A 26,889-nucleotide genomic window follows, 5' to 3' on the forward strand; every position below is an offset into this window, starting at 1 on the left:
CTGGTATCTGTGATGCTTGGGACCACTGGAGGAGGCTGAGATGGATCATCTAATCGGCACTACTGACTGAAGATTGCTGCAAAATGTCTTATCTCTTGCACAGATGTGCTGGGCTCTTCCATCATTGACGATGGGGATATCTGGGAAGCCTTCTCCTCCAGTGTGTTTTTAAATTTTCCACCAACATTCACAACTGGTTGTGGCAGGACTACGGAGCTTAGGTCTGATCCATTGGGATCGCTTAGCTCTGTCTACCACTTGCTGCTTATGCTGTTTGGCGTGCAAGTTCTACTGCTTTGTAGCTTCAGCAGGTTGACATCTCATTTTTAGGTATGTCCCTCTGCACGCTCCGCTGAACCCAGATTGATCCCATGGCCTGAGGTAATAGGAGAGTGGGGAAATGCTAGGCCGTTAAAATTCCCTGCTTCTTTCCCTGCATCCCCTGCAATTCTTTCCCCTTCAATAATTTTTATCTAATTGCAAACTGTGTCAGAAAGCTTCTCCTCATGTCACCCCTGGTAACTTTGCGAAGATTGTATGGTCTAGCCCAACTCCTGAGATTTGCGTACAGAATCAAGGCAGACAGCACAGTCCTGGGGAGGATGTCTTTTGGATAAGGCATACCAATTCCCACAGGACTATTCAAAGAACAGCAGGCAAATTCTTTCTGGTATCCTGGACAATACCTATCCCTCATTCAGAAAGAGAGTATTCTGATCACAATCTCACTACTATTTGTGGGATCTGGCTTTGCACAATTTGGATGTTGAATTTCCTATATTAAATTAGGGATGACACTTAAAAAAACATACTTCACTTTGGGACATCCCAAGAATGTGAAAGGCACTATATAAAAGCAAGCCCTTTCTTTCAAATAACCCATAAATCTATCACCAGGGCAGTCTGGCTGGTGAGATTGTGTGGCTGGTTGTGTAATGGAAGAAATGCAGTGATGCTCAGAGTCAAACGGAGCAAAACCTGTGTTTCGGTGGTTGTTTTGTGTCAATAGCTTCGTGTCTGAATGTGTCACAGGCACTTGTCCCACCCCCACACCAGATGGACTGATGACAACTATCCCAGTCAGAGCCGGGATCTGTCACATGTAATGACGTGGACAGTAAGCGTGAGTGAAGTCTTCAAAATACAGAGCCTGCTGGAATTAATCTAAACAGAGCTGGGGAATGGTGGCGGGAGCTGACAGGGATTACTGGGGTCAGAGGGGAATACACTGATGATTTTGGTACTGAGTCACAGAGGTTAGGAAGGCCGGAGTTTCAGTCTGTGCAGATACTTTTGCCCAGATATGTTATGACATACCTCTGGAGCAGGTGGGACTTGAACCCAGGAGTTCTGGTCCAGAGATATCACTGCACTAGGCTGTGCTCTGGATCTGATCAGCGGATCCCATGGGCTATGAGATTGGGATCTGTGTCTGAGGCCAACGTCAGCAGCTCCCCCCACATGGAAAGTCCTACCCCACGGCCTGCAGAACACTTACAGAAATGAAGAAAGTTTGCACTTAAACTCCACAAGACAAGGAACGACTGGGTTTGGGAGGGTGTTCTTTCCTCAGTGTGTGATGAGCCTCTAGGACTCACTGCTGCTGCAAGAACACAACCATTTGGAGCAGCAGTAGATCCTTTGTCCCGTTGAGCTTGCTCCACCATTTAATAAGATCACGGCTGAAGTGATTGCTACTTCAACTCTATGTTCCTGCCTGCCTCACTTTAACTCCCTTATCAATCCTAAATCTGTCTAAAACAGCTTTAATTATGTTTGCCATGGCTCATTAGGGAAGAGAATTCCACAGAATAACAAACTTGCACCTTTAAATTGGAGGCCCCTAATTTTAAACCTGTGTCCCTAGTTTGAGATATCCCCCAAGTGAAGGCGTGTCCTCATAATATCCAACCTGTCAAGACACCTCAGGATCTTGTATGTTTCAATAAGACCACCTCTCATTCTTCTGAGTTCCAGAGGGTATAGGGCTAACCAGGCTATTAACAATTGGCTTCAATGGCCTGAATCCCCAATAAAAGGAATCCTGTTGGGAAATGTAAGCATCAGACTGGATATTGAGAGGGGCAGGGATCAGGTTGGGTTGGGGTTTTGATTCCAAATCCATATCCCCATTGAAGAACCACCATGACATTTGACTACTGGATGGGGTACTTCCAGGGTGACTTGTGTCAGTTTCCTATGTTACCGCAGTGACTGCATTTTAGAAATGCCTCGGAGGATGCAAAGGGTTTTAGATGTCCTGAAGTCAAGAAAGGCACCACAGAAATACAAGATTTTCCCTTGTGTGGTACCTGAACCCAGAGAGAGAAATGGACACGTGACACTACCAAAAGCATAGTTTAAGACCTTAACCTTAAAACCAGGCCTGGATCATCGATAGTGTGGCTAACTCTAGGATGCCCTCTGAAATGATTGAGCAAGCCATCCAGTTCAAGGGTAGTTAGGGATAGACAACAAATTCTGGCTTTGCCTGTGATGCCCACATTCCAAGAAAGAGTGAAAAATAAGGCTGTGACTGTGCCCACTGGAACACTGCCTGCAGATGGGTCAAGTTACAGCGATACTTTTAACCTCACATCCAACATCAAATAAAACATCTTGTCTTGGTTTCATGTACAAATAAGGACCATCCCTTCCACCATAATAGGGAGTCCAGTCAACATGAACAACTAAACTAAAACAAAGAAAACTACAGACGCTCAAAATCTGGAACAAAAACAGAAATTGTTGGAGAAACTCAACGGGTCTGACAGCATCTCTGGTGAGAGAAATAGAGTTAACATTTCAAGTTTAGGGACCCTTCATCAGAATGCACGTTCCAAAACATTCATAAATAAAAGGAAGAGTAAACTTGGGATATACGTCTTCATTAAACATTGAAATTCCCTCTCCCATGAAACTGTGGATGCTGGGGACCAATGCTTGTTGGATAAGGACTTGAAGGATATGGAATAGGTGAACCACAAGCTAGTAGAACAATGGGAAAGGCTTGAGGGGCTGAATGGCCTAGCTGCAAGGAGAAAGGTTTTGCTTAAAAGCCTGATGTGAACATAAACATCAGTCTAGATTTTCAAAATGAGCCTTAAAACCCCAATCTCAGGAGGTCATTAATGAAGGATTGCAAAGCACCACAGATATAATCAGAATGTGCATCTGCACTGGTTCATCAGTTTAAGCTTCCCATTGAAACCAAATAAAATATTTGAAAATGATCTTTGCTTCGTCCATTTAATTCCAAAGGGCTTTCTGTGACATTGAATAATGTTACAGTACAGTAGCCAAAGGACACAGCAACAGTGTAATGGATACCAAGCAAAAGTCTGATGTACTCTGTGTCCGTACCTGAATCTAATGGATGATAATTGCTTATTTATGGAAGTCCTCATGATTGCAGAGCTATTATCTGAGCTCAGTGTATGTGTTCCAATGCACAATTTCACATAACAATGATTAAATGGCCCGATCAGCGGTAAATGTCACCACACATCGTCTTTTCTGTTTACTAATTCACTGTTTTCTTCCTGAACACCACTGCTATTTTACCTGTGTCATTTTGTGCATTCAAAGCCACAATGATGTGCTCAGGAGGGTGTTCAAAGTCGATTCTGGAGTCACTTCAGGACTCGTGTCTCTCGATCCTTGTAACCTCTTGCAGATCCCAAATTCCGCCCTCTTCCACATCCCTGGAGCCTCACCACTCCAAGATTAGAGGCTGTATCTTTAGCCTACTCAGCCTAACCTCTGAAATTCCTTCCCCCACCCTCTCCTTTAAGATCTTGCTGAAACCTTTCTCAACATGCCCTAAATCACTCACAATCAACTGCTGCGTTTTTGGAACTCCTTGGGCCCTTTTACTGATGTTATAGGGGCTATACAAATGCAGGTTGGTGTTGCAGCTTTATTGCACTGAAGGGATACCTGCAAAGCTGAACGTAGCTTTTGTGACTGTGGACTGAGAGATGCCAGGTGACTAGAGGCCTCTTTAACACAAGCCCTTGTTTGCAGTGAGTTCACTTGGAAGCTTCCCCCACTGAGACGAAGAGAAAGTTAACACTCAGACTTAACAGCAGCTTCAAGACTAAATTACACGTTAAGTGGGTCGACTCCAAAAGAACTAGGGACTCCATCTCGATGAGTGGCAGAGCCACTGAGGTGGGAGGCGATTCAAAGGGAATGGAAATCAACGAAAAACGAAGAGAAACAGAAAGTTCAAACAAAGTTCTGGGGGAAATGTGAAAATTTTTTTAAAAGGCAAGAGCTGGAAATAATAAGCAAGTCCTGCAGCATCTGCACAGAGGAAAGCCGAGGTAACGTTTCCAGTCTAATATGATTCTTGAATTCAGAGGATGGGTTTCATCAGTCAGGGCACTGAGTAGAGAAGTTGGGAAATTATGTTGCAGTTGTATAGGAGGTTGGTGAGGCCGCACTTGGGAGTATTGTGAGGAAGTGAGGACTGCAGACGCTGGAGATCAGAGTCGAGAGTGTGGTGCTGGAAAAGCACAGCTGGTCAGGCAGCATCCGAGGAGCAGGAGAATCGATGTTTTGGCCAAAAGCCCTTCTTCAGGGCTCCCTTGCGATTACTGTATTCAACTTTAGTCTCCTTGTTATAGATAGAATGTTATTAAACTGGAAAGAACACAGAAAAAATTTACAAGGATGTTGCCAGCACTCAAGGGTCTAATTTATAGGGAGAAGTTGGACAAGTGAGGGCTTTTTTCTTTAGAGCATAGGAGACTGCGGGGTGACCTTATTGAAGTGTATAAGATCATGAGAGGCATGGATAGGGTGAATGCATTCAGTCTTTCTCCCAGGGTTGGAGAATCAAGGACTAGAAGGCATCAGTTTAAGGTTAGAAGGGAAAGAATAAAAGGGAACCTGAGGGACAACGTTTTTACACACAGGGTGGTACGCAAATGGAATGAGCTGCCAGTGGAAGTGGTTGAGGTGAATACATTAACATTTAAAAAGCATTTGGATAAATACGTGGAGAGGGAAGGATTAGAAGGAAATGGGCCATGTGCAAGGAAATGGGTTAGTGTGGATGGACAATCTGTTTGAGCCAAAGGGCCAGTCTCTGTGCTGTAAGACTCTATGGCTCTGTATCGGGCTATAAATATGAACTTTTTCTCTCTCTTAAAGAGAATTAACATGTCAGGGCTATGACCAAGCAGACAACTCCCACCCCCCAAAAAACCCCAAATTCGAATCATTCACTCTGTTTTTCTCTCTACTGATGCTGCTTTACCTGCTGAGTGTTGTTTTAACATCTTCTATTTGAATTTCAGATTTCTACCATCTGCATTATTTTGTTAGATGGGAGGAAAGCACAACTTCCATAGCCCAGAATCATTCAGCTATGTCGTGAATACCTGCACTAAATATCAAATTTGTACTGCCTTTATTGTTATTTCAGGGGATGACAGCATAGTGGGGTAGACCATAATTTGTTGCCCATACCTAACTGCCCTAGAGAAGAGATGGTGAGTTGTATTCATGAGCTGCTGGAGCAGGAGCACCCATGGTGCTGCTGGGAAGAGAAGCCTAGGATTCTGGCCCAGTAACATTGAAGGAATGGGCATATATTTCCAAGTCAGGATGGTGAGTGACTGGGAGGGATTCTTGTAGGTGATGGTGTTCCCAGGTATCTGCTGCCCTTGTTCTCTCAGTAATAGAGGTTGCAAATTTGGAAGGTGCTTTCAGTGTCTTGGTGCGTCACTTCAGTGCGCTTTGTACAAAAGACACACTACTGCCAGTATTTCAGTGGTAAAGGGACGTGGTAGATGTGGTATCAATTATGCAAGTTTTTTTGTATTGGATGGTGATAAGCATCTTCAGTTTTGGTGGAAATGAACCATCCATTGTTGGCAAAACCAACATTTGTAGCCCGTTTTGTTTGGTTTGTGGTGTTCCAAGCACCTACTGCTCTTGTCCTTCTAGACGGTAAAGGGTCTACCATAGTTTCTTGGTGAATTGCTGTAGTGCATCCTGTAGCTGGTTAAACTGCTGCCTTGTACACTGGTGTTGGAGGGAGTGGATGGAGTATGGATTGAGTGCTGCTATGCCCTTTGTTTTGGGCAGCAAGGAGATTTTATAGGTGAGGTGGAGTTTGGAATGGTGTCGCTGTATGTACTCGTGTAGAAGTTGAGTTTCTGAGGCCTCCTTTTTAGCCAAATAAGTAGGGGATAGATTTCCATTTGAGTCATACTTTAGAGGAGATGAAATCCACCCTCTTCTTCCTACTGCATAACAGGCTATGAGGTTTGATCAGCTAATTGCAGATCAAAAAACTAGCACAATAAAGCCAGAAAGTATCGCTGTTAATCTGCACAGACAGAAGGAACTGAACAGCTGCCTTCAAATGAGTGAGTTTGCACCAGAATGTGTTTCACTCCAGTGGTGGATGGATGTTAAGACCATGAGGAACAGGAATAGGCCATTCAGCCCATCAAATCTACTCTGCCATTCAATGAGATCGTGGTTGACCTGATAATTCTCAACTTCACTTTTCTGACTTTTCCCCATAATCCTTGATTCCCTTCCTCTCTGTCTCAGCCTTATACCTAAGCACAAAGGGTTTACATTTTTTTGGCAGAAGGTCGGGGGTCAATTTGTATGCAAGATATATGATGAACAAAAGAATGGGCCAAAAGTCAGGTGTTGACTTCTATGTGAGAGTTGAAAATGTGTTGCTGGAAAAGTGCAGCAGGTCAGGCAGCATCCAAGGAACAGGAGATTCGACGTTTCGGGCATAAGCCATTCTTCAGGAAGGGCTTATGCCCGAAATGTCGAATCTCCTGTTCCTTGGATGCTGCCTGACCTGCTGCGCTTTTCCAGCAACACATTTTCAGCTCTGATCTCTAGCATCTGCAGACCTCACTTTCTCCTTCTATGTGAGAGTGACTACTTTCAGACTATGAAGGGTTAATGTACATGGCCTGTACATGGAATGGACTCGACAGACAGAAGGCTTTTTTCTCATTCTAGACTTGCCCTCTCGTCACTCAGCTGGGAGTCAGGAATCTTCTCATTTCATTTTTGAATGTTTCAATGATATCAAGGTGACAGCTGGCACCAATATGACAGAAGATATTGGGTCAGCCGGTGAAAGTGATCACCTGATGGCTTAATAGGAACATTTCAAAACATGGCAACTCCCAATTAATACTCCCCTTAAAATCACAGCCTGACTATTTGCTGGCATCCATTTTTCTAGTTTTCGAAAATACGTTTTGTGCTCAGTACCTTCCTGGTCTATGGTCACATGAACCTGTTAACACACAAGGAGATCTGAGTTTAAAATACAGCAGGAAGGTGAAATTCACATGGATACCTGTCTGGACCTGAAACAAGCTTCCTGACAGACTCTTGGGCATCAGGGACAAATCCAATTTGAAAAGCAAGTTGCTTCCTTTTGCGTATCCTCTCCTCCGTTTCAGCCAGTTTGGAAGCTACTCCACCAAAGGGCATTTACAAATAAAACAGGTGACAGCATGTAAGCGTGCCCCGAACACAGAGGCCTGACTGATTGGTGCACACCATGCCACCCGTACTTGCTCTTTGCCAGATTTTCCTTGGCAGAGAATCCCTTTCGCACAGACCATCGACAGCAGCAGGAGATGAAATAAGACTCACTGCGAGTCTCCGCTCACCTCCATAGCCTTCCTGCTTCTCCTTACGGGTTGGTGAGTCACATGATTGACAGTCCACGGACCGAGTGACTGGTTGGCGTAGAAATCCATCGGGTAGTGATGTTGCCACTCGATTTGTTTGAGAGCCACAGCTGCCTAGACACAGACAGAGGAAACCAGAACTCTCTGAAATTGTAGGATACACTTGGTCACATCTTCCTCACAGCAACAAAACTAGCAGTTTATCACTCATCTAAACAGCTGTACTGGTTTAACATTCCTCTAACTAGCTGTACAGGCTAGCTAACCTGCTGTACTGTATTCACGCCTTCCCCTTGGCTGATTCAGATATTTTCTAATCAACTTGTTCAGAGATTTTATTACACACCTCTGGGAGCAGGTGAACTTGAACCCAGGCCTTCTAGCTCAGAGGCAGGGACACTACCACTATGTCACAAGGGCTGTTTCATTATTTTGCCTCTAATTGTCCCGGGATGAAGGGTTAGTTGGGTAAGATGATCGATAATGACCTCCTCCCAGACAACCAATGATTACCCCTGTCTTATCTTTTCACAGGTTTTGTGTCATTGGGCATTTACTGCCCAATCCAATGTTCCTGGCAACAGTGGGGAGGGGGCAAAAGGGGTGGTGGAGAAAGATTTTGTGGTGCTGGGTGAGTAGGTGAGTTGCCTTCTTGAACCGTTGCAATCCATGTGATGTAGGGACACCCAGAGTGCTGTATGGAAGCTATCTGTAGGATTTTTACCCAGCTACAATGACAGTATATTTCCAAAGTGGAACTCAGAGTTCTCTTTTGAATTGCTAGAGTTTCCTAAAAGCTGAGGAGAATGTAGAACTTGGGTCTTTTGACCCCAAAGTCCTTGGACAGATTGTTAAAAGGTCCATCTCAAGCTCCTTTCACACAGAGTGAACTAGTGGGGGGGGGGGGGGGGGGGAGGGAGGGGAGAGAGTCCCTTTTTTTGTTATATTCTTGCCTCAGTTACGAGCTGAAAAATCGCTGTCCCTTTGTGCTGGAGACTGACAGTGATGAGGAACTGCAAGTTTAGTGTCAGTGCCAGGATTTATGCAGTTTATCTGAGTGGATCAGGACTCCCTATGTGACCTTTACTCTTAAGCAGTGCAGACAGTAGATAAAATGAATGAACCTGGTCTGGTGACTGTTCCCCCTCTCTCTCTCTCAGATAGCCTTATCCTGAATAATTGATATAATTAATCTTTTTATTTCATTTCCTCTCTGTGCTCAGTTAAAGCTTAATTATCAATTGTTTGCTGCAAATTACAATTGCATTATTTCCCCCACATTATTTAGCAATCGATGCTCTGTTTGCTGATTGATGTCCTGAAGCTGCACTGCACTCGATCTTCTTGTTATATTTGTTTACTTCTAAGTGACTTTCTTAAAAAATCTGTAATTCTTTTCCTCTCTTGGTCAAATCTCTGCTGAATGGGCCATGACCCTATTCTTACAGGTTGTGCTGTCAGCTTGACTTCACTGGAGGCCACTCAGGGAAGGTGGAGAGGATTTGAGAGTGGGGAGTGAGGCCATGGTGGGAGGGAAGGATTAATCCATTCGGATTTGGGTTGCCAGGCCAAGGATTAAAGATAAACCTGAAGTAGCTCCACAGGAGGCCGGGATCCCGTCAGCAAGTCCCCCTTTATTTACATGCAGAGAGTCATTGATGCTGATCCAGCTCCCTCAGAGCCAGCTCTCTAAGTGAACAGGATGTCTGATATTCCTGTTCTTATAGAATCCCTACAGTGTGGCACAGGCCATTTGGCCCATCAGGTCCACAGCGACTCTCCAAAGAGCATCCCACCCTGACGCACCCCCATTCCCTGTCTTTGTAACCCTACATTTCCTATGACCAATCCACCCTAACCTGCACGTCTTTGGACTGTGGGAGAAAACCAGAGCATCGAAGGAAACCCACTCAGACACTTGGGAACATGCAAACTCCACTCGGATAGTCACCTGAGACTGGAATCTGTCAGCCAGGGCTCCATGACTGGATCAGATTAACAGCCCTAAACAGGGAACTTACACTCAATGAGATCCACCTGGCTGACCTCATTACAATCACTCCAGAACCTCCAGGAACAAAGACTTTAATCTGACAAAAACCCACATAAAAAACCCTTCACACTCTTTTGTTCACATGACAGAAATGTCAAAAGCGGAAGGGCAAAAGGCTTATTGATTTACAATCAAGAAACACCCAATCAGGAATGGAAGAATATTTATTTTCCAATTGGAGAGGGTGAGTCCTCAGGAAATTAATAATGCATCAGGAACACAGACTGAATAAAGATGATGTAAGTAAACATCAGTTAAGAGGAAACTAATGGAATGAAAGAACAACAAATCCCCAGGACGTGACAGTTTCCTTCCAAGGGTATTAAAGGAAGTAGGGAGCACAATGAAGACACCCAATCCATAATCTTACAGATACAGGAGTTGTCCCTCTGAATCGGAAAATTGTACATGTCCCTTCACCTTTTAAGAAGGACGGAAGAGGAAAACCAGGAATTTATAGACTGTTAGGCTAACATCTGTGGTGGGGATATTATTGAAGTCTGTAATCAAGGAAAGGGTTAGTTGAATACTTTGAAAATTTTCAAATAATCTGGAAGAGCCAGCATGGATTCATGACAGGTGTGTCGTGTCTGTCAAACCTCATTGAATCTTTTGTCGAGGTGACTAATATAATGGATAGGGGAACATCTACGGATGTTATTTATATAGACTTCCAGAAGGTATTTGATAACGTCCCACACAAGAGTCTGTTAACTAAAGTACGGGTCTACAGAGCTGAGAGCAAATTACTGAGGGTGGTAAATACTTGGAACCCCCTTTCACAAACAACGTTATGCCAAATCAGTTGCAAATTTTAGATGTAACGTAGATGAATTTTTGATAAGCAAAACTCTTATGGGATCTGGGCCAAATGCAGTTATATGGAGTTAGGCCATAGATCAGCCATAAACTCATTGAATAGCAGACTTGAGGGACTGAATGGCCTACCCTTGTTCCTATGTTAACCACTATATCTAATTGTCAAGGTCCCTCTGATCCTCAGTACTTCCCAGGGTCCTACTGTTTGTCATGTATTACCTTACCTTGTTTGTCCTGCCCAAGTGCATCACCTCACATTTATCCAGATTGAATTCCATTTGTCATTGATCAGCGTATCTGACCAGTCTATCCATATTCTGCAGTAATCTAACCCTAGCCCCTCACAACTTACCACTAATTTTCATATCATCTGTGAACTTACCGATCAAGTCAATCAACTTACAATCAAGTTTAAATCATTCATGTATACGATCACAACAACACAAGGAGCCCAAAACTGACATAGAACTCCACAGGACATAGCCTTCCACTCACAAACACATTCCTCCACTATCACCCTGTCTTTCCAGCCACTCAGCCAATTCTAGATCCAATTTGCCATATTTCCTTGGATAACTTTGCCATGAGTGTCCCATGCAGGACTTTCTCAAAAGCCTTGTTGAAGCCTAAGCAGACTACATCAAAAGCATTGCTGTTATCCACACACACCTGATTACACCTTTGAAAAATTCAATTAAGTTGGTTAATGTAAATTAGTAATCTCTCACTTTCTGCCTTGAACATACTCAATGACTGAGCTCCCACAGTACCTTGGAATACAGAATTCCAAACATTCACCAAGGAAATTTTGCTTCATTATTTTGAGACTCTGTTCATGGTTCTAGATCCCACAGCCATTGTACCTGCAACTACTCTGTCTATCTGTGTAAGGATTGGTCAGTTTAAATCCTTAGGTCTGATGAGCCCAATGGCCTCCTCTGGGTTACATGATGATAATTCCGTGATCTACAGCACCCAGCAGATAACTCAGAGCAGAATAATGAGATCCCACCGTATTCCTGTGGAGAGGAACACCGACAGTTTGACCTCACCACTACTCTGTTCGTCCGGCTACTTACCTCATAAGGAGTGAGCAGGGGTTTAGAAAATGCCTCTCCCCAGTCAATGGAAAGTCTCGGACAGGCGACCTGGACCCACCTAAGGAGAGAACACAGTGACACACTCTGAGTGAAGGTCTCATCAGCAAAATACGCAAAGACAACAACAACCACAACTTGCATTCAAATAAAACTGTGAACATGGTCCAACATCCCAAGACATTCTAAAAGGTGAGTGAGTTATCAGTTTTAAACACAAAGACTTTTATTAAGAATAATCAATTCAATCTATTTCCAACTTGTATCAGTAGTCCTTTTAAGTTAGAAAAATGTCCTGAGGCCTTTGCACAGGAGTAAGAACCAGATAAAAAACTGACACTAAAGCAAAAGAGGAGGCATTAGTACTCATGACCAAACACTTGGTAGAAGAGGCTTTGCAAAGAGTTTTAAAGCAAGAGATAGAAGCAGTAAGTATAGGCAGGGAATCCCAGAGCTTGGATGGCTGAAGGCATGGCTGCTATTGGTGGGATACAGGAAATTAGTGATAGACAGACTGGAGGAGGGCAGGCAGTTTGGAGGACTGCAGGGCAGGAGGAAGCGACATGGACAGCAGAGCCTCTCTGCCTATAAGAGGTGGGGGCTGAACTTTGATGTTGCATTCCCTACACTCTCACCTTCTCCAAGATACAGCAATGTCTCATGAAACAGCACCCATTCTCCCAACTCCTTGAACCCTCCTGTTACTGTGAGGAGAGAGGGCTGTGCATTTTTGTGGTATCTGTGTCTAACCCCAATTTATTTCCAGCTGGCAATGAGTGCAGGTAGGGAGCAAGTGCTGTGAATGAAGTTGGACACCTGAAATAGACATGGAATTAAGCAATATCACGCAGACACTAAATATTTCAGAGGCTAAATTAATGATTCCCACTGTAAGACAGCTCCTGAATATTTCATGCCAATTGTCTGCAAAGTTACTGGTCATGGAGGTAAGATACAACAACTTCCAGGTTTCTCCAAGCCACTGGGTTTCTTTGATCTTTCATTTGCCAGTCTGGCAGTTCGTGGACGTGTTATGATCCCAGTTCACGTTATTACAGGTAGACAACCCTTTATCCGAAATCCTGAAATCTGAAAAGCACTGAAATCCAAAGGTTTTTTTGTTAAGTTTTTTTGTTACGTTTTTTTATCATTAACGAGCTTGTTTGGTATGCAAACAGTTAACCCAAATCCACACCCACTCGATGCGCGTCACTCAGATGGGTTGGGGGGGCGAGGAGGCGTGGCCCAGCACTGGAAGACCTCATTTCTGTTTCAGGGCCTGTCTCACTCAACGTGATGTTAGGTAAGAGTTTTAAAAATTTCACCATCAAACTGTCACTTATTCTGAAATTCGAAAACTTCTGAATTCCAAAAACCAGCTGGTCTCAAGCATTTCGGATAAAGGATTATGCACCTGTACTGAGCATGTCAAATCCCAGACTGAAATCAGGCTTGATAGATCATATTTTGCTTTTTGTTTGATTTTAACAAACTGGTCGCTGATTGAAACAAAAGCATGCAATGTGTAAATTTGGTTTTAAAAATAAAACAGAAGTTTATTACACAAAGAAATTTTAAAAAATAGAATAAACTAAACCATTTTCATAGAACATATATTTAAAGATTTGGGAAGTACATGATTAAAATATAATTAATTGTGAAGTTATCCCTTCACAGTACTCACACCAGAGAGAATTCTCTCCTTCATTCTTATAAGGTTTAATTGAACGGAGGCTTCAACTCCCAGTCTTTGGAATCTGACAGCCTCTTCTAGGAGCCTTCATATAAGACAGCTGATATATTGTCAGCTTTAACTAATCTCTTCAGGGCTTTAACTAAACACTTCTGGTCTGGAATTTATACTAAATTTGAGGTAACCTTTTTTTAACAATTCTAACTATCTTCTCCGTTTCTTAGGAGCAAATACTTTACACATACACCTTCAGCCAAGACTCCTACAGAACTGCCCAAAGGGAAACTAAAAAAAACCCATTCTTTTCCTAAGTTACCCTGATCAAAAAATATTGTTCTGCCTTTTGAAGCTGCAGCTGAATGGACAATTGTTTGCATTGTTTGCCGGTAAAATCCTCCCAATGTAAACAAAAACTTCTTACTCTGCAGGAATTCTCTCACATTGTGTTTTAAAATAAATCACCATGACTACAAAAATAAATTAATAATTAAACCTTTCAGATGTATGGAAAACCCATGTGGCATGAGTCCAAAATCAAAACTCCAAAATAAATGATATTAAAATGTTCAAAAATCACACCTTCCATCATAGCTATAGGGACACTGGTCCTATTAATGGGAGCCACAAGGAAGCGTTAAGTGTAGGAGTTGTGGTGCTAATCCTGTACTCTTGCACTGGACCATCCATCTCAGCCACTGCGAGTTTGTTGAGCGGGTGGGAGTGATCTGAGCCTTTCAGTATTTTAATTTTGAAGCTTCTTTTTCTTGACTGCAGTGGGGTTCCACCAGCATTTGGGACTGGGCCTCACAAACTTGGTTCTAAGTGGCTGATCAGCTGCAGAGGCATCACCATCCCATTCTTGCTTGCTGTCCACTCCACATGGTTCTCACCACGAAATGCAATCAGGACCAGGATTTTCCAGATGTTTGTTCTAGCCCTTGTCAGTTCACTCATCCCAATCTCCGTTCATCAGCAGCAAGACAGAAAGATTAACACAGACTCAGAAACAGAACTCGCTTGATCTGATAAGTCTGGCTTAAAGTGGTGTCTTTACCATCGCCAAGATCAATACCAGTAATCCCTTCTTTAAACAAAACTGAATGAGGAAGATTCAAGTGACAATCATTGATGCATTTGTGTATGGTGCTGCACTCATCAAGTTATATTCGTGTAGCACCTTTAATGTAATAAAACAACCCCTATGGACATCACAGGGATCATTATGAGATGAAATATGACTCATAATCACTGATATTTAATTAGATGATCAAAAGCGTAGTGACGGTTTTTAAGGATGAATGTGAGGGGCAATGAGAGCTTTCCAGAGCTTAGGGCCTGGAGGTACAGCAACCAAGAGAAAGCAATTAAAATTCAAGAGTCCAGATTCAGAGCAGTGCAGAGATCTGAGGGCTCAGGGCTAGAGGAGGTTACAGAGATAAGGAGGGGTGAGGTTGTGAGGAGTTCTGAAACAGGGATGAGAATATAAAGTTTTATCTCTGGGATACCTGTACCAACCAACCCCCGCTGCCCCGTGACTGAACACTTCAACTCCCCCTCCCACTCCACCAAGGACATGCAGGTCCTGGGTCTCCTCCATTGCCAAACCCTAAACAACTGACTCCTGGAGGAAGAACGCCTCATCTTCCGCTGTGGGACCCTGCAACCACATGTGATTAATGTGGAGTTCACCAGTATCCTGATTTTCCCTCCCCCCAGCTTATCCCAGTCCCAAGCCTCCAACTCGGCACGGCCCTTTTGACCTGTCCATCGTCTTTCCCATCCTTCTCTCTGACCTATCATCTTCTCCCCCACCTTCATCTAACTATTGCATTCCCAGCCACATATCCCCCAGCCCTACCCCCCCTCCCATTTATCTCTCAGCACCCCTGGCCCACAAGCCTCATTCCTGGTGAAGGGCTTATGCCTGAAATGTTGATTTTCCTGCTGCTTGGAGGCTGCCTGACCTGCTGTGCTTTTTCAGCACATTCTCGACGATGAGAATATTAAAATCGTACTGATTATGAATACACCAGCTGTACACACTTCCGACAACTCCACTAATCCTCCCGGGTTTCCATTGATTCATTGGCAGGGGCCACACCTTACACCCTGAAATTCTCTCTTAGACTGCTCAAACTCTCTCCTTCCTCCGACACCTTCTTAAATCCATCTCTTTGTTCTAACCTGTCCTAATTAGACCTGACATGTGCCAACATCTGATTTTTGCATGATCATGTTCCTATAAACACCTTGGGATGTTTCATCACATTAAAAGCACTCTGTAAATAAACGTCATAGATGGGTTGTTGTTGCTGTATTTACTACCATTCTTTCGGTGAGCTCTAATTGACCGTCCCCTGTGCCTCTGTTAGCGCCTTTAATAATTCGACTGCACCCGGCCGCTTGGCCCCTTTCACAAGCCGATCAACCTGTTGCTTTTCTTCCAGCATTTTCTATTTTTGCCTCCTTGCTTTTTCTATGCCTGGCACAGTGTCAGGCTGTATCTATGCAGGGTCACGCACACCAGGCTGGTACAGCCTCTCAGACAAGGATCATCCAGAATAAATAAGTCAGCAGAGACAACACATTTCTAGAAAGTATGCTGCGTGAAATTATAGGGGCTTAGCTTGGCATTAATCTGCACTCTGCACACGCCAGGTTCACTGGGATCATTTTTCTCGCCGGATTTGTATAAATAGGACAATTCTTTCTCAGACATAAGTGTAAAGTGACAATAGCTCTGGTCTGTAAGATGTGGTATCACCTTGAATGTTGCCCTTGGCAACCCAGGCTTTAAGTTGCAGGATTCTACAATTAACATTGGCGTCCCTGGGTGACTGGTCACTGTTCCTGAATCCCCTGCCCAGCTGCAAAAAAAGGGAACACTGGAGGTGTCTTTTGATGCAAAGCAAGGAAATGATTTGAAACGGAAGAATTATTTCAACACGCAAAGTGGTTAGTGCTGCACTCCCAGGAGATACAACATCAGGGTTAAGTGTTAATGGACACTCATCACAACATAAATGGACTTCAGAGGAGTTTGAACGTAAATTATTCTGCTAGATAGAAAGAAGTTTGTGAAGATTCTGTTCTTTTGCTAAATTATTGAGATTGCTTGAAGTTTGGCGTTCTTGCATTTATCTCGCAAGGTGGATACCTTTGGCAACACGTCTCTCTCTCTCTCTCTCTCCCCCTCTTCAGAAATATTTATCTATTCTTTCACAAGATGTGAGTGTCACTGACATAACCATCACTTGTTACCAAACCTAAATACCCTAAACTTAGCGTGTTACTTGGCCATTCCACATTGCTGTGGGTCGAGTCACATGTAGGCCAGACCAGGTCAGGACAGTGGGTTTCCTTCGTTAAAGAACGTTTTACAACCATCAAAGATAGTTCCAAGGTCACTCTTTCTGAGACTAGTTTTCAATTCTGGATTTTTATTAATCAAGTTTAGATTCCACTAGTTACTGTGGTGGAATCTGAAACCAAGTTCCCACATGAGCTTGGGTTTCTGGATTATTAGTTCAGTGACATGAGAACTTCCCCAAACTATGAATGTTCCAGGGACTTCAGTTCAAATCCCACTATCTAGTTAGGGAAAAACCTGAATTAATAAAAAAGTAACCCTGCTGACAAATATGTGATCATTGTTGATTGCTGTAAAAACTCATCTGGTTCACTAATGTCCTTTAGAGAGGAAAAACCGCTATCCTTATGTGGTCTGGCCTACATGTGACTCCAGACCTACCGCACTGAGGTTGACTCTGACTTGCTGTCTGGGCAATTGGGGGTGTGTAGCAAATTCTGGCCCAGCCATGATGGCCACATTCTGTAAACAGAGAAAAGAATCCCATGATAGCATAAAGCAAGAAAACAGACAGAAAGGTTTATGATAGGGTGGAGAGCAGGAGAGATGAGATGACATAAAGTGCAACATCAAAGGGAGTGGGAATGGGACAAGTTAAGAAACAAAGGTTTGTCTAGAGAAGATGTGAATTACAAACTCAGTGGACAGCAGGTCATCACATCGTGAGTGGATATTCAATTATAATTATGACAAGGTGGTAACAGACACTGGATTGTAACAGACTGATTGGACATCTGGTTATAATGGACTGACTGAAGACACTTGGTGAGTGAACATCTATTTTACGAAAAGAGGAGACATGTAAACTGCTGAGCAATAAACATTTTGTTAGTATTTGTTTATTATTTATTATCTATTAATAATAGCATTATGTTGGACGTCTGTGTCATTTGTGTCCTCTGAATGAGAAGCAGGTTGACAAGAGGTAAAATGGATCTTTTCAAGCCCTTTGAACTAACAGGCAGGGGGAGTGGGTGGACGTCATCGAGTAGGTTGACAGTGTATTGATTGAAACTGTACTGTTAATTAACAGGAAACATGAATTTTCTCTTTGGATAACATAAAAGAATTGACCAAAAAAAAATTACAAGTACCAGTTTGACAGCACAGAGCCACGTCTGCTTTGCTCCTGTGTAATTTACCCATTAACCACACTAACAGAAACTGAAGCCCTGTTACATATGAGCCCTGAGCTATCTAAGTAGCCTGTCAGCTTGGATCCATTGCTATTATTATCGCTGGAGGTTCTGGGTTCAATCCCCACTCTGAGTCTGAGCAGTTAATCAAGACCGACAGCAATGCAGCACAGATGTAGTTGCAGCATTGTTAGGACAGAAGTACAGTACCAGTACTTGTATTTATACAGTACCTTTCGCAACCTCAAGATGTCCCAAAGCACCTTACTGCTGGTGAAGTGCTTTCTGAAGTTTTGTCACTACTGTAACATCAGGAACGTAGCCGCTAATGTTCACATGGCAAACTCTCACAAACTATGAAATCATGATCTGTTCCTATTGAAGTGAGGATATGTGAGGGATGACAGGGACTGTGTTGTCTTAGTGTTGCACAGGGTGATTAGCCTGGTCTATCTATTCCAGTCTCTTGAGTCAGAAGGTTATGGCTTGAAATGCCAAACAGACTTGAGCACATTATCTTGGGGGTGACACTCCAATGGGGTACTGAAGGAGTGCTGCACTGTTGCAGGTGCCATCCCTCAGGTGGGATGTGAAACCAAATGCCGATCTGCCCTCAGCTGGATGGAAAATATTCTGTGGCAGCATTCTGAGAAAGAACCGGGGGCTTTCTTGTTGGTGGTGTGCTTAATGCTGTTCCCTTGGGAAAAAAACAGATCCCTGGTCCTTCTCATGTCACTGTCTGTGAGAGCTTGCTGCATGCAAATTGGTTATTGCATTTCTCAAATTAGAATTGTGACAGAACTTCAGAAGTATTTCACTGGATGTTATGAGCTTTGTGACATCCTGAGATCAGGAAAGGTGCTATATAAATTTACATTCTTGCCCTGTTTGTTACAAAAATACCTTCTAGCTGTAAAAAGGAGCTCAATTTATCACAAGGAAATATAAGTCCACTCAGTATTTTAGAGCCCGAGGAGGCAGTGACCATTCTCCTTGGTTTGTAAGACTCAGTATTGTTCAACAGTCTTAAATGATGGAGGCACCTAGTCCCCATGTGAGTGTTTTGACAAGGCAACCAGAAAAAGTACTGAAAATAGCCTGTGAATATATCCTGTCATGTTTGATTGTTACAACTGATAAATGGACTTACTTTAATTAAATAGCGTGACACTGGGAATTATCATGTACAATTTAATCTTCAATGAAACATCTACTGTAGCACTGAAGATATTGTAGGCAGCATCAGCATCAATTTATTAGAGGTACCTACCATACAAGGATGGGCTGAATGGCTTCCTTCATATCTGTATGATTCTATGATCAGGAAGGTTACTTGGCTCACTCTGTCTGTCATAGGTTTTTTTGAGGTTCGAAGCTGCTCATATATTCTCTGCTGGTCACACTATAACAAAATTCCAATGGTCTCAACAGGAAGGATGTTTCCCCCAGTTCTGGGGTGTCTAGATCCAGGGTCCACTGTCTCAGAATAAGACCTTGGCCATTCCGGAATCAGGTGAGGATAAATTTTAGCCTGGAGGGCTGTAGGAACCTTGGTCATTGAGCATTTTAAGACAGATTGATAGATTTCTGGAAGTTAATTAAATCAAAGGTTATAGGGATAGTGTGGGTCAATGGTATTGAGATGGATGATCAGCCATGATAGCAGAGCAGGTGCAAAGGGCTGAATGGACTTTCCCAGCTCCTGTTTCTATCTTCCTCTGTCCCAAGATAATGGTCTCTCTCTCCTGGCAAAGCATTCCACTCTGACAACTCACTCCTCAACTCACCTCTCAGGTCCCTCACATTTCAGTTGCAAGCTCCCATCAATAAATATCACTGAGTGTGCAGGGGTGAGTGTGTGGGGGTGAGTGTGTGGGGGTGAGTGTGTGGGGGTGAGTGTGTGGGGGTGAGTGTGTGGGAGTGAGTGTGCGGGGGTGAGTGTGCAGGGGTGAGTGTGTGGGAGTGAGTGTCTGGGGGGTGTGTGTGCGGGGGTGAGTGTGTGGGAGTGAGTGTGTGGGGGGGGTGTGTGCGGGGGTGAGTGTGTGGGGGTGAGTGTGTGGGAGTGAGTGTCTGGGGGGTGTGTGTGCGGGGGTGAGTGTGTGGGGGTGAGTGTGTGGGAGTGAGTGTCTGGGGGGTGTGTGTGCGGGGGTGAGTGTGTGGGGGTGAGTGTGTGGGAGTGAGTGTCTGGGGGGTGTGTGTGCGGGGGTGAGTGTGTGGGGGTGAGTGTGCAGGGGTGAGTGTGTGGGGGTAAGTACATGGGGGAGTGGGTGTGCGGGAGTGAGTGTGTGGAGGTGTATGTGTGTGGAAGTGAGTGTGTGGGAATGAGTGTTCAGGAGTGAGTGTGTGGGGGTATGTACGTGGGAGGGAGTGTGTGGGAGTGAGTGTGTGTGGGAGCGAGTGGGTGGGAGCGAGTGTGTGGGAGTGAGTGTGGGGGAGTGGGTGTGTGGGTGGGGGAGTGGGTGTGGGGGACTGAGTGTGTGGGAGTGGATGTGTGGGAGTGGGTGTGTGGATGGGGGAGTGGGTGTGGGTGTGTGGGAGTGAGTGTGGGGGAGTGGATGTGCGGGTGTGAGTGTGTGGGGGTAAGTACGTGGGACTGGGTATGTGGGAGTGAGTGTGTTGGAATGAGTGTGCCGGAGTAGGTGCGCGGGGGTAAGTAAGTGGGAGTGGGTGCGTGGTAGTGAGTGTGCAAGTGTGAGTTTGCGGGTGCGAGTGTGTCAGGGTAAGTACGTGGGAATGAGTGTGTGGGGGTGAGTGTGCAGGTATGAGTGTGCGGGGGTGGGTGTGTGGGAGTGGATGTGTGGGGGAGTGAATGTGTGGGAGTGGGTGTGGGGGAGTGAGTGTGTGGGGGGTGTGTGTGTGGGAGAGAGTGTGTGGGAGTGAGTGTGGGGGAGTGGGTTTGCGGATGTGAGTTTGCGGGTGCGAGTGTGTCAGGGTAAGTACGTGGGAGTGGATGTGTGGGACTGAATGTGTGGGAGTGAATGTGTGGGTGAGTGTACAGGTATGAGTGTGCGGGGGTGAGTGTGCGTGAGTGAGTGTGCGGGTGTGAATGTGCGGGGTGAGTTTGTGGGAGTGAGTGTGCGGGGGTGAGTGTGTGAGGGTCAGTGTATGTGAGTCAGTGTGTGGCTGAGGGTGAGTGTGTGGGAGTAAGTGTGCAGGAATGAGTGTGCGGGGTGAGTTTGTGGAAGTGAATGTGCAGGGGTGGGTGTGTGGGGATGAGTGTATGTGAATCAGTGTGCGGTTGGGGGTGAGTGTGTGGGAGTGAGTGAGTGTGTGGGACTGGGTGAGTGTGTGGGACTGAGTGAGTGTGTGGAGGGGGAGTGAGTGTGTGGAGGGAGTGAGTGGGTGTTCCACATGTGTCTGATACCCTTGGTGAATGCATTAGTGTGTTAACGGGAGAGTGTGGATGTGAGAGTGAGAGTGTGTTGAGAGTGACGGGTGTCGATGGGTGGGGGTTGCAGATGGTGGGAAAGGTAGACAGTACTATAGCACACAGACTGTTCCTTTAAGATACAGATTGCATCAGAAAGCATTTAAATGCTGGTGCTGATATAGGTCAAAGTTTATTGATTTGCCAGACAACAAGAAAAGGTTACTGACAAGGATTGTTGAGCAGTGAGCACTGGAGGATTTGGGAGAGTCTCTGGAGGCAGGGGGAGGTGGGGGCATTTCAAATTGGTGCTGAGATCAGGATGTGGAAGGGTGACCTTTATTTGGGTTAGCAATGCTCTGCTCTGACCCATGATTGATACAGTGTGCTACACAGCCTGAGAGTTTCATGTCCATGAACGTAACTCACTCAGCAACAAATTTCCCCAAAGCAATTTTATTCATTACAAATACCTCTCAATGTACTGAATAAATATTGTTATGTCTTCAAGTACTGAACTAATCTTGACAACATTCATGATTTCATAATAACTGCCTGTATATTCTAGTTAAGTGGTTCATTTTTAAAAGGGTCAAGATGTTCTCATTATTCATTTACATTATTGTAAGTACATAAAGGAGATTTATCCCTATTTTCACTCACAGATAATGTTAATTGTTCCTCTGCGTTCACAACCAATGCAAATAATACACATCAAACCCTTCAAGCCCATTTGCACTGATCCCAGAGGCAAACAGACAATACCCCCATGCCAGGAACTGTTTGTAGCACAGAAAATCTTCCTTCTTGCTGCCAATTCCTATTCTCCAAATTTTAGTGAGTCAGATAGAGGAGGGATGCTTCTCATTATGCTATCCACATATAGGAATTAAGACTGAAAATATAAGCATTGAATAGAGTGTGCTTCTTCAAAACAGGGACTTAATTATACATCTTCATCTGAGGAAGGGTCATACCAGATTTGAAAAATTAACCCTGTTGCTCATTCCGCAGATGCTGCCAGATCTGCCAAGGTTTTCCATCATTCCCTGACTTTGTTTCAGATTTCCAACATCCAAACTTGCCTTCACTTACTTACTTTGAACTCAGATTTCTCCAGTTTCCTCATTTCCCCTCCCCCCACCTTGTCTCAGTCGAATCCCTCGAACTCAGCACCACCTTCCTAACCTGCAATCTTCTTCCTGACCTCTCTGCCCCCACCCCACTCTGGCCTATCACCCTCACCTTGACCTCCTTCCACCTATCACATCTCCATCGCCCCTCCCCCAAGTCCCTCCTCCCTACCTTTTATCTTAGCCTGCTGGACACACTTTCCTCATTCCTGGGGAAGGGCTTATGCCCGAAACATCGAATTTCCTGTTCCTTGGATGCTGCCTGACCTTCTGCGCTTTAACCAGCAACACACTTTCAGCTTTACTTACTTACCCGCTAACTGCATTTTGACTGAAGATGGCTCTTCAGCTTGTCTGGGACAGATTTTGCCCGTGAGTGACAGTGCAAAATGTGTGTGCCTACAACCCACTCAATATCTCTCCCAATCCTCAGCATTGTTAAATCCGTACAATCATGCAGTACGGAAAGAGGCCATTCATCCCCCAAGACCCCATGCTGGCTCTTTAACAAGCTCTTACCTTTCCATGCTTTGGTAATTAGTTCAGCTCCCTTTTGAAAGTTATTTATCTGCTTCCATTGCCCTTTCAGGCAGTGCATTGTAGATCACAATGACTTGTTGCGAAAAAAACTTTCTCCTCAAAATCCCATGTTTATTTCTGACCACCTTAAACTTTTGTGTGCTGACTACTGACCATTCTGCCACTGAAAATAGATTCTTCAGATTTACCCCATAAAAATACTTCGCATATCTGGATGCCTCCATCAAGTCATAGAATCCCTACACTGTGGAAGCATACCATTCAGCCCATTGCGTCCACAGGGATCCTCTGAAGAGCATCTCACTCAGACCGAACATGCACCTACCCTGTCACCCTACTTTTCCCATAGTTAATCCACCTAACATGCACATCTTTGGACTGTGGGAGAAAACTGGAGCACCCAGAGGAAACCCATGCAGACACGGGGAGAATGTGCAAACTCCAAACAGACAGTCGCCTGAGGGTGGAATCGAACCCAGGTCCCTGGTGCTGTGAGGCAGCAGTGCTAACCACAGAGTCACTGTGCTGCCCTTAACTTCTCTTAACTTTCTCTGTGTTGAGGAACACAATCCAAGCTTTGGCAGTCTCTCCACAAAGCCTGGTATTGTTCCAGTAAATCCCTTTTCCCTTTCTCCAAAGCCTTGACATCCTTCCTAAGGGCGATGTCCAACACTGAACTCAGTATTTCAGTTTCAGGCCTAAACTTAAAGGGTATGGTATCATAGAGGTTACATTACTTGGCTGGAACTTCCGAGGCCTAAAGACAAGAGTTCGAATCCCACCTAAGCAGGTGAGGAAATTTTAATTAAATACATCTGGAATATAACTAATAATGTCCATAAGACCACAAGTGATTGTCATCAAATCCCACCTGGTACACTCTGCCCTTCAGGGAAGGAAACCTGGCTATCTTATCTGGACTGGCCTACCTGTGACTCATACCCACAACAATGTATCTACTGGTTATTTGCCGAGTAAATTGGTCAAGCAAGCCATGCAGTCACCCAATCAGGAATGGGCAATAAGTGCTGGCCTTGACAGTGATGCTTATAGGCTGGAGATAATTTTAAGAATGAACCAGGTAAACAAGAATAAAGTTATATGAACAACTCAAGTCCCCTGCGGCTTTAGATGATGGATAGCCACTAACAGCCCCATCACCTTCTGTGGGGTAGCCTTTCCAGCAAAGCACAGCTCCCAATAATGAACACAGCAAAGACATCCCCTTGTGATAGCAGACTTGGAAATCAAGCCCCTATTCTGGGAGGTGAAGCCTAAAGAGGACAGTGAGACTCAACAGGTCAGAGCTCGAGGCTGACTGTCGGGGCAGAATGCACAGGTAGGTGTGTGAGTGAGTGTGTGAATGTGTGAGTGTCTGAGTATGTGTGAGTGTGTGTGGGGGGGGGGGGCGGCTGCAGAGATGTGAGGAGCAGGCAGGCTACATGGAGTGGGAAGGCAACAAATTGGAGAGTGGCTCCATTTACATAGCACCTCCAATGCTCTCTCCCAGACAGTTCACAGAGGCTGTTGAGCTGCTGGTGGGCAGAAAGCTTTAAGTCATAGAATCATGCAGGACAGAAACAACTTTGGTCCAACTCATCCACGCTGACCAAGTTTCCTAAACTAAACTAATTCCATTTGCCTGTATTTGGCCCATACCCCCTAAACCTTTCCCATCCAAGTATCTGTCCAAATGTCTTTTAAACGTTGTAACTGTACCAGCCTCCACCACTTCCTCTGGTATCTCATTCCATACACGCATCACCTTCTGCTCGAAAAAGTTATCCCTTAGGTCCCTTTTAAATCTTTCCCCTCTCTCCTTAAACCTGTACTCTGTACTTTTGAACTCCCCTACTCTAGGGGAAAGAGTTTAGCTATTCACCTTATTTTTATGCCCCTCATGATTTTCTAAAACCTCCATTAGGTCACCCCTTAGCCTCTTGCGCTCCAGGGAAAAATTCTTATAATTCAAACCCTTCAGTCCTGGTAACATTCTTGTACATCTTTTTGCACCCTTTCTAGTTTAATAATATGCTTCCTGTAGTAGGGTGACCAGAACTGTATACAGCACTCCAAATGTGAGTTGAGACAAGGTGAGAGCTCTCCCCATCTCAATGTTTGGGGAGGAGGGTGAAGAGAAAACAGGGTCTTTGCAGAACATCACAACCACAAGGGGGTTGAGAACAGGCCAAACCTGGAGTGGGGACAGGTGTGGATCACTGCAATAAGACAGAAAAATTCAGCTGTATCAGGAGGAGGAACACCTGTATTGAAACAGCTGCACTTCTGGAGTAAAAAGCAAAATGGGTGGACAAGATGGGAATGCAGTGACCTGGCCAAACCAGGAACAGGATAAGTTTCATATTTCCTGATCCGATGTTGATTCAAGGTAAATGTATTATTCGCAGCCACAATGAACAACATCTCACATTCAATGCGTGTGGCACCTTAACACCTACCAAACACAGCAGCTCACACTCAAAGTGCAGCACCACGCACAAAACACAGCATGCTCGACATTAGCAACAGAATCCCATTTTCCTTTGATTTTTCTGAAGGATTTAGTTTGTGCTTTGCACCAGAGGAACTTAACAGTCACCAACAAGCAAATTATTCCAATGGGGAGACTGCATGTTGAGTCTATTAATTTAAGGCTCTGTGGTAAAATGGCACTCCTTATTGCAGGCTTGCTCTGCTTCAGAAGAAATGTGGAATTGGGATGGGATTAACTTCAGTTGCCAAGCGTCACTTAAAAATGGGACAGGACTAATTCCAGTTGCTGCTAATGTACTCTGTCTTTTGAGAAATGAGTGGGGTTATAGTTTTACGGATAACTTATTCTTTCCTGTCTTCACTCCACCTTCACCCTGAAAAACCTTACAGCGAGGTCACTCCCATATCATTCACTAATGAAAAAGGGACAAATCCGACATTCTGGTTGTACGGAAATAAATTTACAACCCAACTGGCTAGACGGTAAACCCACTGGCAATGACTTTAATATGACTGCCTCAAAGTTATTAAAAAAAATCTGTAGTAGGCTGTCTTGATACAGCTTGCAATTAAATGGCTGTATTATAAATCATTTTAAAATTAACTTCATTATTGTCGGTGCAAAATTTCATGTACTTAAGACACGGCTTGGACATTACCCAGCCACTTAGCTATTATGAAGCTCTTAATTTGATCAAGTAAATATTTTTTAAAAGCCTCTAAGACACCAGTATTCCTAAATGCCTATAATTTGATTTTGTACTGCTCTTAACACATACAGTTTTCCCCCTAATTATCACAAATGCCAGTCAATCTCCTGTTGATGTTCCACATGGCGAGCCAAGACTTGGTGGAAGAGGGTTATAGAGCAGGGAATAATTGAAAGAGGCACATAGACCTCACTCAAACCCTTGTGCCAATTTATTCATTTCCTGATTAGTTCGAATCATTTTTTGTTAAAACCTATGGTGGGAGGAAGTGGGGAAATCAAAAATTGAGCTGTTACACTATCATCATTGGTGGGAGGTTGTCATTCGCATTATGACACGTTTACATAGGAAGTTTCAATGATTAATGTCAACAACTGGAAAGAAGGTTGATAAAGCAGAAGTAAGACTTGTCCCCATTGTCAGATTGTTAAAAAAAAGGACTCTGAGTTTAATTTTATCTTTCTGGAACATTTGGTTTTAGATTTAATGGAAGAACACAGCAGTAAATTAGTACTGATTAGTGATGAAAATTAAAACCAACTGTCAGATATTAATGGTTAAGATAATTGTAGTATCAAAAAAACCATGACATTGGTGAAGAGGTTGGTTCCTGTACTTTCTCGAGTATGTTCCAAGTCACCCTGCCTGGGGTGGACAAACTCAGAAGTCACATGACACCAGGTCATAGTCCAACAGGTTTATCTGGAGCGCTGTTCCTCCGTCAGCTGCAGTGGACTATAACCTTGTGTCATGTGACTTCTGACCCTGCCTATACCCAGCCATTTGC

General features: G+C 44.2%; 1 protein-coding gene across 3 annotated transcripts in view; it reads right to left on the minus strand.

Annotated features, from left to right (window-relative positions):
- dph1 (diphthamide biosynthesis 1) overlaps window positions 1-26,889 on the minus strand; it is a 580,960-nt gene that overhangs the window by 22,599 nt on the left and 531,472 nt on the right. For 2 of the 3 annotated variants that reach the window (XM_060848151.1, XM_060848149.1), the window contains 2 exons: window positions 11,643-11,721; window positions 7,671-7,805 (listed from right to left, as the gene is read on the minus strand). In XM_060848151.1, the coding sequence (XP_060704134.1) occupies window positions 7,671-7,805; window positions 11,643-11,721 (214 nt within the window). The remainder of the gene's footprint in view (window positions 1-7,670; window positions 7,806-11,642; window positions 11,722-26,889) is intronic. The other variant, XM_060848150.1, reaches the window with a different exon arrangement.

This window comes from Hemiscyllium ocellatum, chromosome 31 (genome assembly GCF_020745735.1).
Source record: "Hemiscyllium ocellatum isolate sHemOce1 chromosome 31, sHemOce1.pat.X.cur, whole genome shotgun sequence".
Taxonomy (NCBI): Eukaryota; Metazoa; Chordata; class Chondrichthyes; order Orectolobiformes; family Hemiscylliidae; genus Hemiscyllium; species Hemiscyllium ocellatum.